Source organism: Ambystoma mexicanum, chromosome 5q (genome assembly GCF_040938575.1).
Source record: "Ambystoma mexicanum isolate Mex_15411 chromosome 5q, UKY_AmexF1_1, whole genome shotgun sequence".
In the NCBI taxonomy this organism is placed as follows: Eukaryota; Metazoa; Chordata; class Amphibia; order Caudata; family Ambystomatidae; genus Ambystoma; species Ambystoma mexicanum.
In genome coordinates, this window is record NC_090933.1 from 1,317,500,733 (window position 1) to 1,317,519,447 (window position 18,715).

The following is an 18,715-nucleotide window of genomic DNA, read 5'->3' on the forward strand; positions in this document are numbered from 1 at the left end:
AAGAAAAGCTCATCCCTTTGAAAGCAAGCTCATCCCTATCAAGGCAAGCTCAGCCATATTAAGGGAGGATCAGCCCTATTACAGCGAGTCCAGCCATATCATGTCAAGCCCATCCCTACATCGCTGCCATGGAAAGCCCAGCCCTATTAATGCAAGCCCATTCCTAATAAGGCAAGCACAGCCCTATTAATGAAAACCCGTTGTTATCAAGGAAAGGCCATTTCTATCAAGGCAAGCCTATTCCTGAATCCCTACTAAGGCAAGCTCAACACTTGCAATGCTAGCTCAGTACTATTAAGGCAAGCTCAGAAGAGTTAAGACAAGCCAGGACCTATGAAAGCAGGCTCTCCCTAGCAAGGTGAGTCCAGGTTTATTAAAGTGAATCCAGCCATATCAAGGCAAGCCCGGCACCATCAAGGCAAGCTGAGCCCTATTAAGTGACCATAACCCTGTCCAGGCAAGTCCAGCCATATCAGGGCACATTCAGCACTATTAAGGCAAGCTCAGCCCCAGAAAGGTGAGCACAGGTGTATTAAAGTGAATCCAGCCATATCAAGGCAAGCCCAGCCCCATCAAGGCAAGCTGAGCCCTATTAGGTGACTGGAGCCCTATCCAGGCAAGTCCAGCCATATCAGGGCACGTTGAGCCCTATTAGAGCAAGCTCAGCCCCAGCAAGGTAAGCCCAGGTTTATTAAAGTGAATCCAGCCATATCAAGGCAAGCCCAGGCCCATCGAGGCAAGCTGAGCCCTATTAGGTGACCATAACCCTGTCCAGGCAAGTCCAGCCATATCAGGGCACATTCAGCACTATTAAGGCAAGCTCATCCCTAGCAAGGTGAGTCCAGGTTTATTAAGGAAATCACAGCTCTATTAAGGAAAGCTGAGCCCTATTAGGTGACCAGAGCCCTATCCAGGCAAGTCCAGCCATATCAGGGCACGTTCAGCACTATTAAGGCAAGCTCAGCCCCAGCAAGGTGAGCCCAGCTTTATTACGGATATCACAGCTCTATTAAGGGAAGCTGAGCCCTATTAAGGTGAGCTTAGCCTTATCCAGGCAAAGCCTAGCCTTATCAAGGTGGGACTACCTTATTTAGGAATCTCTATTACAGCAAGTCCAGTCATATCAAGGTAAGACAATCCATAAAAATCCAAGCCCAGCCATATCAAGGCAAGACCATCCCTACATCTCAGCTATGGAAATCCCAGTCCTATCAAGCGAAGCCCAATCCTATCAAGTCAGGTCCACCTCTACAACGGTACCATGGGAAGCCCAGCATAGTGAAGAGAATCCCAGTCTTAGTAATGATAGCCTATCCCTATCAAAGCAAGCCCATCATTGTCAAGGAAAGCCCATCTCTGTCAAAGCAAGACCATTGCTCATTCCCTACCACGGCAATCCCAAGCCTTTTAATGGTTGCTCAGTCCTATTAGGGAAGCTCAGTCCTATTAAGGCAATCACATACCAATGAAGGACAGAACAGCCCTACTGGGCTAGCTCAGCTGTAAGGCAAGCCCAGCAAGCCCAGCCCAAGTAATTTGAGTTTATTGCTTTAATGTGCTTTGTTGGCTTCTAACAAAGCACCACTGTGTCCTGCCAAAGTCCTATCGGTGCCCCCCAGAAGTGGAAAATGCCTGGCCTTTCCTGAAATCTAAGGCACGTTATAATAAAAATAATAAAAAAATAATAAAAATAATAATAATAATAATAATGAGGCACATCACAGGGAGGTCATTCTGGAGTATTGAGGAATTATGAAAGTTCTCAATGGTGAGTTGAAGCTAATTCAAGAATTATTCATATATTAATGACTCTTCAATTCCTTGTTACTCTCTGTTATACTGAGCGTCACGCTAGTGCTGCGTACATGTTCGCTGGGCCTCTTGCTTGGATCTTGAAGCCAGACTGATAACGGGGGACTTGAGAAGTTGATGTAGAGCAGGGAACTAACCCAACACTCTACCCTAATACAGGAAGAGGGGTCAGTGCTGAGTTGATTCCCAACATCATGTGACAGCACTTCCCTAATTTGCATGGTCTTGGAACAGTGCAAGCACTGACAGGGCAGGTCACAGCGAATACGATGGTGCAAGTAGGCAGATGGTCACTTGGGTTGAGACAGAGGAAAACGATGAGCACAACCCATAAGGGCTCCACAGGTGCATCAACAGATGGAGGAGGAAGGCTAGGTGGGTACACCAGGCAGACAGATAACCAGACAAAAGACTGGCTGGCAGGTAAGAGGGATCCCCAGGACAAACAGGGAAAAGGCAGAATAAGAAGATCAAGGCAGGCAGTTAGAGCAAAGGGGAATCAGGGGAGAAAGTTGGCCAGGAATCAAGGGGGAACATGAAGGCAAGATAAAGGCAGGTGACAAGCAGGGCAACGCAAAAGGCAGGATCCAAGCAGGGCTAGGCAAAACAAGGAACACAAGGAGCATAAAGGTGCGGTAAACGGACTAGCCAGAAACCGCTTTGAGACACACAGAGCCAACCAGCTCAGTTCCTGAAATAGTGCTGCAGAACAAAAGCAAGACTTGAAGGGCAAGCGGATGCAACTGCGTAACCCTCAGTACTGCGCATGCGTGGAACGATGAACACAGCTGTCAGTGCACGCGCAGTTCAGAGATGATGGCAGCTCCCCAATGAGTGGAACACTGCAGGGTACCATTGCAGAAAAAGCCCATTGTGGATACATGTGCCAGGATGGGACCCTGCGAGCCCCCAGTTGCCACACAAGATGGCAGGTAAGTGGGATGACACTATGCCTCCTCCCAGGAAGGGCCAGAGCCCTGGACTTCCCCGGGTACCTGCAGAAGAACATGTGGACCAGGCATGGTGCAAGGACATTGGAACAAGGCTCCCTAGAGTGATCAATGGCAGGATAGCCCTTCCAATCAACCAGATATTGAAGCACTCCACGCTGGATTTGCGAGTCACAGATCTCTTTTACCTCAAATTCCGGGACACCCTGCAGGAATGGCCATGGGCATCATTTGACATGGATTTAAAAGGGATACATGAAAGACCGGATGCACCCGCCAGGCTGTGGGTAATAGTAGGCGGAAAGCAACTGAGGACACTCATTTTATGATCTTAAAAGGACCGAAAAAGCTGGTAGCCAGCTTAGTGGGGGGATTCTTGACTGGCAAATTCTTAGAGGAAAGCCAAACCTGGTCTTCCACCTGAAACAAGGGCTATGGTGTATGTCTCCTGTCTGCCTGTACACTCATGCAATCCTGTGCATCTGCCAAGGCCACCTTGGCCTTTAGATGTTGCTCCTGAATCCGAGCCACCACAATGGCTGCAGCCGCAATGGGACTGGGCATTACTGGCCGTAGAGGATGTAGTTTCAGATGTTGCCCAGTGGAGCAGTAGAAGAAACTCAGAAAAGTGGTTGAATGTATGACATTATTGGATGCCACTTCTGCCACACCCAGTTGACGGTACCAATTTTCTTGGGTGGCATTTGCATAGCATCACCGATACTGCTCCAGGGTCTGATTGGTGCGCTCGGTCTACCCGTTGGTTTGGGGATGATAGCCAGAGCTTAATGCCCATTGGATACCTAGTTGTTTGCACAATTGAATCCAGAAGTTGGAAAGAAACTGAGAGCTCCGGTCAGACAGCATCTTCTCGGGTAAGCCATGCAGACAATAGACTTTGTGTAAAAATACCTATGCTGTCTGGGTTGCAGTAGGAATGGAAACCAGGGGTATGAAGTGGGTGTTCTTTGTAAAGCAGTCCACCACCACCTTGATACAAGTGTGGCCGTCAGATGCAAGAAGTTCAATAATGTAATTCATGGCAATAGTGTGCCAGGGAAACTGTGGAATTACGGTGGGTTGTAATAATCCAAATGGACATTTGTGGATGGTCTTATTCTGGTTACAGACCGGACAAGTACTCACGTAGTCGCGTGCTTGGTCTGCCTATCCTGACCTGCAAAACTGTCACGCTATTAACTCTTTTGTGGCCTTCACCCCACGGTGTCCACTCATCTTGGCATCATGGAAACTGTGTTGTACCACAGAACGAAGAGCTGTCGTCGGTATGTAAAGCCATCCCCAAAAGAACAGCAATCCACTCCATTCGGTAACGTCCGACATTTGTAGAAGATCAGGCTTCCATGAGTATGTTGCTGTTTCTCGTAGGAAGGTCTGTAGGTATGGTTATACCCGACACATGAAGCGTTTTGGGGAGAGAATCAGCGTTTTGTTCTCTTGTATAACTGGTACGGTCTCCAAGGAATGTGACAGGGCATCAGCTTTCTGATTCCTTTCACAGGGGCTGTAAATCACTTTGAAGTCAAATTAGGAAAAGATGAAGTCCCAACAGGCTTGTCTGGACATTCGGCAATGCAAGAACCGTAAATGCTGCAGGTTCTTATGGTCGGTTCGTACCTCCACGATAAATTGACCCCCAAGGAGATAATGACACCATTGCTCGAATGCAGCTTTTAAGGCTAATAGTTCTTTTTTGATTACAGAATAGTTCTGCTCACTCGTAGTCCGTTTTCATAAATATTAGGCAATGGGAATGTAACGTTCACATCTCCTGGATGGGTTACAGCAATACTGCCTCTACGGCAACATTGGAAGCGTTGGTTTCCACTATGAACTGTAGTACTTCATTGGGATGGCATAAAATGGTGCAGACATGAATGTAGTCTTAAAATATTCAAAATCCATCCGGGCTCCGTCTCCCCAAAGAAAATGCACCTTGATACTGGTCAGAGCGGTCAGTATTGAGGTCGACCGGGAAAACTTTCATTTTTGAATAGTTTGGACCTTATTAGGAACCATTTGAATATCGACATTGCTGATAATGTATCCCAGGAATTCCATCTGTTCCTGGTGAAAAATAAATTTCTCAGGTTTGGCTAATAAATGGTTCTGGGGCAATTTTTGCAGGACTTGCTTGACATGTAATATGTGGTGTTTGAAGGGAAACCAAAAAAAATAAAATGTGACCCAAGTAGACTCAGATGGTTAAACCAATAATATCGGAGAAGATGTCTGTGAAACGCTGTAAAACGGCCAGGACATTACACAGTTGGGCACAACCAAAAAGGGCTCCACGGGTACACTGGCAGATGAAGGAGGCAGGTTAGGTGGGTACCACAGGCAGAAAGTCATATAACCAAACAAAAGACTGCCCTGGCAGGCAAGAGGGTATCCCCAGGACAAACGGGGAACAGACAGAATAAGAGGATCAAGGCAGGCACTCAGAGCAAAAGGGTAAACAGGGGAAAATGCTTGCAAGGAATCAATAGGAAGGAGCAGGAAGGCAAGGGAAAAGGCAGGAGACATCCAGGGCGAGGCAAGAGACATCCAGGGCAAGGCAAAAGAAAGGCGCCGAGCAGGCCAAGGCAAAACAAGGAACACAAGGAGCGTAAAGGTGCAGCAAACGGACTAGCCATGAACCGCGTTGAGGCTTGCTGAGCCAACTGGCTCGGTTCCTGAAATAGTGCTGCAGGGCGAAATCGAGGCTTGAAGGGCAAGCGGAAGCAACTGTGTAGCCCTCAGGACTGTGCATGTGCAGAACGACGAACACATTGCGGATACATGCACCAGAATGGGACCCTGCGAGCCCACAGTCGCCACACGGGACAGCCATTAAGTGCCGTGAGACTCTCTTTATCGCTTAAAGATAAGAAGTACTTTTAGAATAAGATAGTGAATATTGCTTCTTAAAGGATTTACATATTATACAGGCATGAAATTCTATAGTAAATAAAGAAATAGAGATGTTGGTCTTTATGTTATCCTAAACCTTTTAAACAAACAAAAAATAATGTTGGGATCTTTCAAAGTTGGCCTTTCTGTACTGGAGAAAGGTATTTCACACTTAACATTGACATTTCTATGCAGAATGAGACTGGGCTATCTGCTGTAATTTGCAACTCAATTTAATGACATAAGCAAAGGTTTTTCATGACACGATGAAGCAATATATGAATGCTTTACCTGTACACATAAATATATGGTTTAACACATACACTGCAGCAACCAAGATCCATGTCAGGGGCGTGCTGTGCATCCAGTCCAGTTTTTTATTGCATTATAATCTTTCAGGTTATCTGTACATGTTCTCCTCAATGCTTTCCCCAGGAGCAACCTGGGACTTCTGTATTTACAAATCTGGTAGGCCTCACCGCTGGATGGATCTTCTGATGACGGCCCATATCCCACCTCATAGCTCAGAGTTTCTCACTTGAATGGATCTTCTGATGACGCATAAAGCAGACTTCTGAGCAAAGCGTTTCTTGTGCACTGGTTCAGTTTCCTGCCAGCGTGGACCATTTCAGGTTTGTGCAGGTCAGAGCCCAGAGTGAAGCTTTGCATGCATTTTGTGCACCATTACAGTTTCTCCCCAGTTTGCTGCATCAGATGCCTGGAGAGAGAAGAAACCGTAATAAAGCTCTTCTTGCACTCCGTGCACTGGTATGGTTTCCCCTCCAGTATGCAGAATCTCATGTGATAACAGATGAGAGCTCTGAGTGAAGCTTTTCTCGCACTCCGTGCACTGGTATGGTTTCTTCCCAGTATGGATCCTCTGATGTGATAACAGATGAGAGCTCTGATTGAAGCTCCTCTTGCACACTGTGCACTGGTATGGCTTCTCTCCAGTATGGATCCTCTGATGTGTTAACAGATTCGATTTCAGAGGGAAGCTTTTCTCACACTCTGTGCACTGGTATGGTTTCTCTCCTGTATGCAACATCTGATGCCTGGACAGATTAGAGCTCTGAGTGAAGCTCTTCTCGCACTCCGTGCACTGGTATGGCTTCAATCCAGTATGAATCCTCTGATGTGATAACAGATTAGATTTCAGATGGAAGCTTTTCTCACACTCTGTGCACTGGTGTGGTTTCTCTCCTGTATGCAACCTCTGATGCCTGGAAAGAGAAGAGCAATGCCTGAAGCTTTTATTGCACTCCGTGCACTGGTATGGTTTATATCCTGTATGCAGCATCTGATGACTGGACAGATTAAAGCTCTGAGTGAAGCTTTCCATGCACTCTGTGCACTGGTACGGTTTCTCTCCTGTATGCAGCATCTGATGCCTGGACAGATTAGTGTGATGAGTGAAGCTTTTCTCGCACTCCGTGCACTGGTATGGCTTCACTCCAGTATGGATCCTCTGATGTGATAACAGATTAGACCTCAGTGTGAAGCTTTTCTCACACTCTGTGCACTGGTACGGTTTCTCTCCTGTATGCAGCCTCTTATGGTTGGAAAGTGAAGAGCAATGCCTGAATCTTTTATTGCACTCCGTGCACTGGTACGTTTTCTCTCCAGCATGGATCTTCTGATGTGCTAACAGAGTGGAGCTTTGAGTAAAGCTTTTGCCACACTCTGTGCACTGGTATGGTTTCCCCCCAGCATGGATCTTCTGATGTGCTAACAGAGTGGAGCTTTGAGTGAAGCTTTTGCCACACTCTGTGCACTGGTATGATTTCTCCCCAGCATGGATCCCCTGATTTGCTAACAGATGAGAGCTTAGAGTGAAGCATTTTTCACGCTCACTACCCAGGTGTGGTTTCCCCCCCATCTGCAACATCTGATTCCTGGATAGATGGGAGCCATGACTGAAGCTTTTCTCACGCTCAGTACACTGTGTCATTTTGCCAGCAGGATGCTGTGATATCTGTACAAGTGTGAGGTTTGGGTGATGCCTTCTTGAACTCAGCACACTTGTATTAGTCTGTTCTCAGTACAGATCATCTGATGTGAGTAGGGATGCAGGTTCAGAGCAGAGATGCAGTGCAGAATGGATGCTCCCATGCATCGAGCCTTAGCGTGATCTCTGATCACTCTCCCTCAGTTGACTTGTAGTGCTGTACTTCTGCTGCAAGGGCTGTTGCAGTTATCACTGCTGCTCACCTGTAAATGAGAAATAATGGCCAGTGAGTGCATGAATTAAGAAGGGGGAGGGGGATGGGAAGGGGGGCTTTCAGACTGTTTGCCAAATCTTACAGTAGGTGAAATATAATAACTAACATTGCTATCACATTATATATAGCGCTTCATGCCGGGTTCCAAACGCTGTAATAACAGATGCTATTTCCCAATGTAAAGGTGCTCGATGGAAAGAAACCGGGAAGGGTTAAATGCTGAGTCAGCACCACTGGGATTTGAACCTGGGTCACGCAAGGTGAATACAGATGCCTGGGGCGATCACCTACCTTGCTGAGTTATAGGGTGAGGGGTACCCCTAAAGAGGAAGTCAAGGCCTGTGGTGCTATTGGCTATAATGCAGGGGAAGTATTTTTGTTGTTTGGCAAATTCTGTTTGGGGCCACGTGACTGAATACACCATGTTGATAGCACCAAATGTCAGTCGTCCAATGTGTTCCTCAGGTTGTTTCAAATATTGGGGTCACTGCCTGCCTATTACTCACCACCCTTTGGGGTGCAAGAGGAAAGTGTGGAGTGCATCAGTACAGGCAGAGTTATACTGTTTCTCTGGTTCATCTGGTGCTAATGCAGAGATCACAAGTGCTGGGGTGTCCCTGCATCAGCCCCCTGTAGGGTATAAACAGTGCAGTAGTGTGCATCAGAGGGCAGGTCACACTGCTTGCTCTAGTTCATCTGGTGCTAATGCAGAGATCACAAGTGCCGGGGTGTCCCTGCATCAGCCCCCTGTAGGGTATAAACAGTGCAGTAGTGTGCATCAAAAGGCAGGTCACACTGCTTGCTCTGGTTCATCTGGTACTAATGCAGAGATCACAAGTGCTGGTGTGGGATATAAACAGTGCAGTAGTGTGCATCAGAGGGCAGGTCACACTGCTTGCTCTGGTTCATCCGGTGCTAATGCAGAGATCACAATTGCTGGTGTGGGATATAAACAGTGCAGTAGTGTGCATCAGAGGGCAGGTCACACTGCTTGCTCTAGTTCATCTGGTGCTAATGCAGAGATCACAAGTGCCGGGGTGTCCCTGCATCAGCCCCCTGTAGGGTATAAACAGTGCAGTAGTGTGCATCAAAAGGCAGGTCACACTGCTTGCTCTGGTTCATCTGGTACTAATGCAGAGATCACAAGTGCTGGTGTGGGATTTAAACAGTGCAGTAGTGTGCATCAGAGGGCAGGTCACACTGCTTGCTCTGGTTCATCCAGTGCTAATGCAGAGATCACAATTGCTGGTGTGGGATATAAACAGTGCAGTAGTGTGCATCAGAGGGCAGGTCACACTGCTTGCTCTGGTTCATCTGGTGCTAATGCAGAGATCACAAGTGCTGGGGTGTCCCTGCATCAGTCCCCTGTGGGGTATAAACAGTGCAGTAGTGTGCATCAGAGGGCAGGTCACACTGCTTGCTCTGGTCCATCTGGTGCTAATGCAGAGATCACAAGTGCTGGGGTGCCCCTGCATCAGCCCCCTGTGGGGTATAAACAGTGCAGTAGTGTGCATCGGAGGGCAGGTCACACTGCTTTCTCTGGTTCATCTGGTGCTAATGCAGAGATCACAAGTGCTGGGGTGTCCCTGCATCAGCCCCCTGTGGGGTATAAACAGTGCAGTAGTGTGCATCAGAGGGCAGGTCACACTGCTTGCTCTAGTTCATCTGGTGCTTATGCAGAGGTCACAAGTGCTGGGGTGTCCCTGCATCAGCCCCCTGTGGGGTATAAACAGTGCAGTAGTGTGCATCAGAGGGCAGGTCACACTGCTTTCTCTGGTTCATCTGGTGCTAATGCAGAGACCACAAATGCTGGGGTGTCCCTGCATCAGCCCCCTGTGGGGTATGAACAGTGCAGTAGTGTGCATCAGAGGCAGGTCACACTGCTCGCTCTGGTTCATCTGGTACTAATGCAGAGATCACAAGTGCTGGTGTGGGATATAAACAGTGCAGTAGTGTGCATCAGAGGGCAGGTCACACTGCTTTCTCTGGTTCATCTGGTGCTAATGCAGAGGTCACAAGTGCTGGGGTGTCCCTGCATCAGCCCCCTGTAGGGTATAAACAGTGCAGTAGTGTGCATCAGAGGACAGGTCACACTGCTTGCTCTGGTTCATCCGGTGCTAATGCAGAGATCACAATTGATGTGGTATCCCTGCATCAGCCCCCTGTGGGGGTATAAACAGTGCAGTAGTGTGCATCAGAGGGCAGGTCACACTGCTTGCTCTGGTTCATCTGGTGCTAATGCATAGATCACAAGTGCTGGGGTGTCCCTGCATCAGCCCCCTGTAGGGTATAAACAGTGCAGTAGTGTGCATCAGAGGACAGGTCACACTGCTTGCTCTGGTTCATCCGGTGCTAATGCAGAGATCACAATTGATGTGGTGTCCCTGCATCAGCCCCCTGTGGGGGTATAAACAGTGCAGTAGTGTGCATCAGAGGGCAGGTCACACTGCTTTCTCTGGTTCATCTGATGCTAATGCAGAGATCACAAGTGCTGGGGTGTCCTTGCAGCAGCCCCCTGTGGGGGTATAAACAGTGCAGCAGTGTGCATCAGAGGGCAGGACACACTGCTTGCTCTAGTTCATCCAGTGCTAATGCAGAGATCACAAGTGCTGGGAGTCCCTGCATCAGCCCCCTGTGGGGTATAAACAGTGCAGTAGTGTGCATTAGAGGGCAGGTCACACTGCTTGCTCTAGTTCTTAAACTGAAAAGTGCACCAGCAATGAGGTGCTGGTGACCTATTCATCAGCAGCACGGGTGTAAAGCAACTGTTGACACAGCCATCAAAGGATAAGTTAGGCAGCTCCCCAGCTCGTCTGCTGCTGGAGGTTCTACTCCAAAGCTCACCAGTGCTGCTACTGTTCTGTTCATCATCTATTTTAGCATAGGAGCCTCAAAGGGAAAGTGGATGAAGGGAGGAATGAGGCGATGGCCCCTGGATGGCCCGTGCGGGAGGAAGCTCACGAGTGCTGCTGGAGGTGGTTCTATTCCAAAGTTCACCAGTGCTGCTGCTGGTGGTGTGCTCATCATCTCTTTTAGCATTGAACCTCAAAGGGAAAGTGGGTAGAGGCAGTAATGAGGTGATGGCCCCTGGATGGCCCATGGGGAGGAAGCTCACCTGCTGCTGGAGGTGGTTCTGTCGAGTTCACCAGTGCTGCTGCTGGTGTGTTCATCATCTCTTTTAGCATCAGAGTATATATTATAATGTGCCTAGTGGACAGGATTGATGTGGATGGCCCCTAGGGGAGGAAGAGCACCTGCTGCTGAAGGTTGTTCTGCAGAGTTCATCAGTGCTGCTGCTGCTGGTGTGTTCATCATCTCTTTTAGCATAGGAGTATCTACGGTGAAGTGCCTTATGTGCAAGAATGATGTGGATAGTCCTTGGGGGAGGAAGCCCACCTGCTGCTAGAGGTGGTTTTGCAGAGTACACCAGTTCACCAGGAAGATTATTCCAATTAATAAGTTGCACTGTGCATATTTGTCCAGGTTTGCTAGTCCGACGAGTACGATGAAAAGAAATGCCGAGTTTTCCGGAGAATGCCGGTGTGTTCATCATCTCTTTTAGCATAGGAGTATCTAGGGTGAAGTTCCTGATGTGCAAGAATGATGTGGATAGTTCTTGGGGGAGGAAGCACACCTGCTGCCGGAGGTGGTTCTTCAGAGTTCATCAGTGCTGCTGCTGGTGTGTTCATCATTTCTTTTAGGATAGGAGTATCTAGGGTGACGTGCCTAGTGGGTGTGAATGTGGATGGCCCCTGGGAGAGGAAGAGCACCTGCTGCTGGAGGTGGTTATGCAAAGTTCACCAGTACTGCTGCTGGTGTGTTCATAATCTCTTTTAGCATAGGAGTATCTAGGGTGAAGTGGCTACTAGGCAGGATAGTTGTTGATGGTCCTTGGGGAAGGAGGGGATAGTTATTAGCCTTCCCTTAAATTGCCATTAGGATTAGTGGTTACATAATAGTGGGGGTTTGAGGGAAGTGTCCTGTTCCACACTCCTGAGCTTCAGTGTCCAAGATCTTCTCTGCAGCACAGGTGAGAAGCACTTACCTCCAACATTGGGGGAGATCGGTCACCACAGCCCTCATCGCCCAGTTGCCATTATTTACTTCACTTGGGTGACACAAGGTGGTGATAGAGTGCATCAAACACCAGCTACATTTTTTAAAAAGAGCTTTAACCTGGAGCCACTGCTGAGGTAGAGATACTTGCATTTGAAGCATGGGAATGGACCATAACAGCTGAATGGATGGTTAGTGAAAGGACACTAATTTTTATCCCGCTACACTGACATCAACCAGTCCTGCTGGTACGCCATAATGGCCTCTGAACGAATAACTAGTGGACCCGTTCAAGATAGCAGCTCTATGGCAGCATATAGTTGACCAGGGCTGGACTCTGCTGGTGCGCCATCCTAGCCTCTGAACCATTGGATAGTGGACTTGCAAAAGAAGCAGCTGATGGGCTGCTCAATGTTGAGAAGAGCTGGAACCCTACTGGTAAGCCACCGTAGCCTCTGAATGAATGGCTAGTCGGATTGTCCCAAATAGCAGATGCATGGCGGTGTATTAGTGAGATTCGCTTGAACCCTGCTGGTAAGCCATCCTAGCCTCTGAACGAATGGCCAGTGGAATAGTCCCAGATAGCAGATGCATGGCAGTGTATTAGTGAGATTAGCTTGAACCCTGCTGATGCCATCCTAGCCTCTGAACGAATGGCTCGTGGACTTGTGGATGATAGCTGCTGCATGGTTGCTAAATATTGCAAAGGACTGGAATCTTTCATGTTTTCCAAAGGTGCCAGCCAAGGCTGTGACTGCACAGGACATTCACATCAACCACCTGATCTGGGCTGATACTGAAGGTCTGACCCTGAACCTTGCAATGGAGGCATTACCACAGCAAGAGTCACATCAGTCTGTTTCCAGACTCACTCTAAAGATCCTCGACAAGACCACCAGCTCTCTAGTCGCTTCTTAAAAAGACTCTGGAATAGATTAATCTGGCAAACCTCTGGAGAGCCAAGTGGATGCCCCGCTGAGAGGAAGAGTTTGAGATCTGGATTGATAGGGCTATTACTGTGGAAAAGGAAGGAACCTGCCAGTCTAGGACAAAAATGGGGTAGAATCATTGAGGTTTTACAAGGAGAAGCAGCTGAGACCAGCCACTTTGAGCGCCCCAGGGCCAGATGTATCTGTGTGGAAAGTGCTCACTACGCGGCAGCATTAGAACATTCAGAATCTGGGACTGAGGTTCCCCTATGGTATTTGAACAGCAGAGGTGAGAAACTCCCAGTCTATGTGACTCACATGGAGTCACATTTATAACTGGCTCATGTCACACAGATGCTGCCACACATAACAACTGGATGTCGCCCTTGTGGAGCAAGTACTCACTGGGACCAGAGAAGACCAGATAATGCAACGCAGAAGGAACATTCACCAACCTTTATGGTCATCTATCCAGAAGGCAACACATATCAAGACCACAAATCAAAGTGGAATGTCATGACTCATGCCCGTGAAGCAGTCAACCACCACAGGATGTGACCACAAAGAAATGCAGAGGGGGAGGAAGACCTGCAGCAGACGATGGATGCTCCTGCAGTGGGAGTACCTCTGGCCAAGCATCTCAGAGCAGAGAAAAGGGGCTGTGGATATGAACTGAATAGAGGGGTACCCAAGTGACCATGAGTCAAGAGTATCCTGACATGGAAGCCCCCTGAATAGAGGGGTACCCAACTGACCATGAGTCAAGAGTATCCTGACATGGAAGCCCCCTGAATAGAGGGGTACCCAACTGACCATGAGTCAAGAGTATCCTGACATGGAAGCCCCCTGAATAGAGGGGTACCCAACTGACCATAAGTCAAGAGTATCCTGACATGGAAGCCCCCTGAATAGAGGGGTACCCAATGGACCAAGCTTCAAGAGTTCCTGACATGGAAGCCACCTGAATAGAGGGGTACCCAAGTGACCAAGCTTCAAGAGTATCCTGACATGGAAGCCCCTGAATAGAGTGCTACCCAAGTAACCATGAGTGAAGAGTATCCCAACATGGATGCCCCCTGAATAGAGGGGTACCCAAGTGACCATGAGTCAAGAGTATCCTGACATGGAAGTCCCCTGAATAGAGGGGTACCCAACTGATCATGAGTCAAGAGTATCCTGACATGGAACCCCCCTGAATAGAGGGGTACCCAAGGGACCAAGCTTCAAGAGTATCCTGACATGGAAGCCCCTGAAGAGGGGTGCCCAGGTGACCATGACTCAAGAGTATCCTGACACAGAAGCCCCCTGAATAGAGGGGTACCCAAGTGACCATGACTCAAGAGTATCCTGACACAGAAGCCCCCTGAATAGAGGGGTACCCAAGGGACTATGACTCAAGAGTATCTCGACATGGAAGCCCCTGGAATAGAGTGGTACCCAAGTAACCATGAGTCAAGAGTATCCTGACATGGAAGCCCCGGGAATAGAGGGGTACCCAAGTGTACCAAGCTTCAAGAGTATCCTGACATGGAAGTCCCCTGAATAGATACTCAGTGACCATGAGTCAAGAGTATCCTGACACGGAAGCCCCCTGAATAGGCGGGTACCCAAGGGACCAAGCTTCAAGAGTATCCTGACATGGATGCCCCCTGAATAGAGGGGTACCCAAGTGATCATGAGTCAAGAGTATCCTGACACAGAAGCCCCCTGAATAGAGAGGTACCCAAGGGACCAAGCTGCAAGAGTATCCTGACACAGAAGCCCCCTGAATAGAGGGGTACACAAGTGACCATGAGTCAAAAGTATCCAGATATGGATGCCCCACTGACCTTCTGCTGCAAGTGTGGCAGGGCAGTCATTCTGGGGCCAGATGTAGATATCCTGGGACTCCCGGTTAAGAGGGAGAGTGATTGAAGATCTACTGGGCCTTTGGACTATAGGGAAATGACAAACCCGGGAGAGGAGCTTCTGTGAATGCTGAAGGGATGTGAGCTAGGAGATGCCAACCTCCACAAACAGCTCAGATGCTGAAGAACGCTGATGAGGCAAGATGTACCAAAGCCCCAGAGGCGGCAAAGAAATCATCCGAGTTCTGGTCAATCCCAAGGACAGTCTGTCACCATCGCTGCGGGAACCAGCTTTATGGTGGAAGGAGCTGCCACTCTGGTGGTCCTGGAGGAGGCCACCAGTATGGACACACTAGCACGAGGCATCCTGTGGAAGGTCCTGATGATGACATTGGGGGACATGACTGAAGCCACCATTCCCAAAGGACAGTCTGTCACCACCTCTGTGGGAAACGGCTTCATGGTGGAAGGAGCTGCCACTCTAGCGGTCTTGGTGGAGGCCCCCGGCATGGACACACTAGTAGGAGGCATTCTACGGAAAGTACAGCTGATGACAATGGAAGACATGACTGAATCCACCATTCCCAAAGGCCAGTCTGTCCCCATCCCTGCGGGAAGCGGCTTCATGGTGGAAAGAGCTGCCACTCTGGTGGTTCTGGTGGGGGCACCCATCATGGCCACACTAGAAGGGGGCATCCTAGAGAAGATACTGCTGATGAAAGTGGGGGATATGACTAAGGCCACCATTCCCAAAGGACAGTCTGTCACTATCCCTGCAGGAAGCAGCTTCATGGTGGAAAGAGCTGCCACTCTGGTGGAGGCCCCAGCCTCAGAGGCAAACCTTTACATGAGAAAGTAGAAGGAGTTAATCTCTCTTCTAATCTGACACCTGAACAACAGGAAGAGTGCAAAGTTGTGTTAAAACAATTTGAACCTCTGTTTTCTCTAGAACCAGGCTTGACCCCTTGGGGCCAGCATGATATCAATACTGGTGACTGTTTACCTGTCAAAAGCAGGGGTTACAGGATGTCAGAAAATGTAAGAACCCACATCAAAGGAGAGGTCAACAAGATGCTTGATCTCGGGGTAATAGAGCCCTCTACTAGTCCATGGTCTAGGCCAGTTGTGTTAGTACCAAAAGCAGGATCCAAGGAGTTGAGATTCTGTATGGACTATAGAGCCCTAAATGCAGTCACTAAGACTGATGCCCATCCTTTGCCAAGGACAGATGAGCTGGTGGATAGACTTGCTTCAGCTAAGTTCCTCAGCACATTTGATCTCACGTCAGGCTATTGGCAAAGGAGAAAACTTCATTCTCCACCACAGTAGGCCTCTACCAGTTTAAGGTTATGCCTTTTGGACTAAAAAATGCACCTGCTACATTCCAAAGGATTGTTAATCAGGTTCTGAATGGGATGGAGGACTTCTGCATGGCATACTTGAATGACATTGCAGTGTTCATCCCTACTTGGAAAGAAAATGTTGACCACCTAGGATATGTTCTGCAGGCTCTTGAACAGGCCCATCTGACCATAAAGGCAAGTAAATGCCAGATTGGTCGGAGTAAAGTGGTCTACCTTGGGCATGAGGTAGGAGGTGGTGAAATAAGGCCTTTGCTAAGCAAGATTGAAGCTGTGCAAAATTGGACAACTCCTTCTACTCAAACCCAGGTGAGACCCTTCTTAGGCCTCACTGGGTATTACAGGACTTTCATTGAGAACTATGGGTCCATAGCTTCTCCTCTGAATGTAATCTCCTCTCCAAAATTCCCTAAAAAGTTCAAATGGAATGAGTGCAATCAGGCCTTTGAAATTCTGAAGAAAGCCCTTTGTCAAGCTCCAGTTCTCAGAGCTCCTGATTACCACCAACCCTTCATTGTGCAAACAGATGCTTCCAATATAGGTATAGGTGCAGTCTTCAGTCAACTGGATGAGAAAGGTAGGGAGCAGCCTATTTGCTTCATCAGTAGGAAACTGAAGGAACCTGAAACAAGGTGGTCAACTATTGAGAGAGAATGTTTTGCCATTGTGTGGTCTTTGAAGAAGTTTAGACCATACTTGTATGGATCTACTTTCCTTATTCAAACAGACCACCAGCACTTGAGATGGTTAATGCAAATGAAAGCGGAAAACCCAAAACTGCTAAAATGGTCAATCTGCCTCCAAGGGTTTCATTTCACCATTGAGCACAGGTCAGGGTGTCACCACCAAAATGCTGATGGTCTCTCTAGGATGTATGTCATCGTCTAGAGGTATGAGATTCATCCAGGAGTGGATTAAATCCTCCTGTCCCTTAGTCTGGTGGGGGGGGGGGGGGGAGTTATAGGGAAAATTCTCTGTATAGGCTAATTTCCCAAACCTAGGCAGTCCCCCAGCAGCTTTGCTGGATTTTTGGGGTTTATTTTTTTCTCCTGCTAAGAGTGAGACTCTTTTTCTCCCACTCTTAGACATGATTTGAGAATGTCCTTTGACTTTGTAATGTGTTTTATGGGTTATGGGGTCTTTTACTCCATAGGGTTCGATTTTACTATTGAGCACAGGTCAGGATTTTACCACCAAAATGCTGATGGTCTCTCTAGGATGTTTATAACCGACTAGAGGTAAGAGACTCATCCAGGAGCGGATTAGATTCTCCTGTCCCTTAGTCTGGGGGGGCGAGTCTTAGGGAGAATTCTCATTCTATGGCTAATTTCCCTTACCTATAGAGTCCCCCAGCAGTTTTTCTGGATCTGAAGGTTTTGTATTTTTCTCCTGCTAAGAGTGTTACCCTTTTTCCCACTCTTAGGCATTTTTGCTATGTGTGTTCTAGGCTATTTGTGTGTTTAATGTCTATGGGGTTTATCTCACCCTCATAGGAACCATCTTTATCCACAGGTGTTACACAGCACCCTCCATGCAGTGACACAGGGGTGTTGTAGCGACCCCTAAACATAGACTCCATACCCTGGGACTGACTACTGTCTCCCAGGGCATGTAAAGTCCCCATTGACTTTACTAGTCACTCTTTATGAACAAAACCAGTACAAACCATCTTACTATGGGGGTACTGGCAAGGGTTCATAGTTTTTCCCTTATGTTCATTTTCGAGAGGGTACCGTACAGTCCCTCTCTCAAACGTTTCTGGCTGGTGGCAGTGGTTACTACCAAAAATATTCAAACACAAATATTTCCCTATGGGATTTTCCCATTGTTCCAGGCTACCACATTTACTGACAGCCTCGAACATACCGCCGGGTTATTTTTATATTAACATTACTCCGGTAGGTTTTATTTGCCAGAACTTTTATATAAATTCTTTCTCGTGTCTTTCTCTAAGATCCTAACCCAGGTCGGGGATCCTTTGTTCGTCCTTTTGACAGGCTTCTGCCAAGAAGCCCTCCTTTCAGCGCCACTGAGTCTGGGGTGGATCCATTGTGTGGGAGGGGGAGTAGGACCGCTGGACAGGGTTGCCTCAGCAACCCATGTTGCATTCTGCCCTGATAGGCTGGAGGATCTCCCGCCAGGATGACCACTCCACGGTGTGAGTGACAGCTAGGCTGTATGAATGGGGATCTTTTTGCATAAAAGCAGGGTCCTGAGGACTGGAAGAGCAAGACGTTGCCACTGGAACTAAGAAGCCGAAGAGGAGAGAAGCCAAAGACATCTGTACCACCGGTGAAGCCCTGCTGCAGCGTCTCACCACTTTTCTCCACACGACGAGAGAAGATCTTCATCTGCAAGAGCCTTCTTCCCTTGAGCTGGTGGGGCCAACCAGTTTGCCAATCGCCTTGCAGGACCTGCCTGGTCGAATCGCCAGTGCCCTGCACTCGGAGACCGGATAACCAGGCACCCGTCCATCCGGACCGTGATTTAAAGGAGCATACCTTTTATTTTGTTTGGCAGCACTGCGGCCGGTTTCATCCCTGGGCATTGCAGTAACTCGAACCTTCCTCCACAATGAGAGTCTCTCTTCCTCTGCTGGATCTCCTGAACGGCAAGAACTGCCAG

At 48.3% G+C, this 18,715-nt stretch overlaps 1 protein-coding gene across 1 annotated transcript in view; it reads right to left on the reverse strand.

The window, feature by feature from the left end:
- LOC138498495 (zinc finger protein 850-like) overlaps positions 1 to 18,715 on the reverse strand; it is a gene marked incomplete in the record, with an annotated part of 1,369,857 nt that overhangs the window by 397,920 nt on the left and 953,222 nt on the right. The window contains 1 exon segment of the mRNA XM_069622260.1: positions 6,461 to 7,878. Coding sequence (XP_069478361.1) covers positions 6,461 to 7,626 — 1,166 coding nt within the window.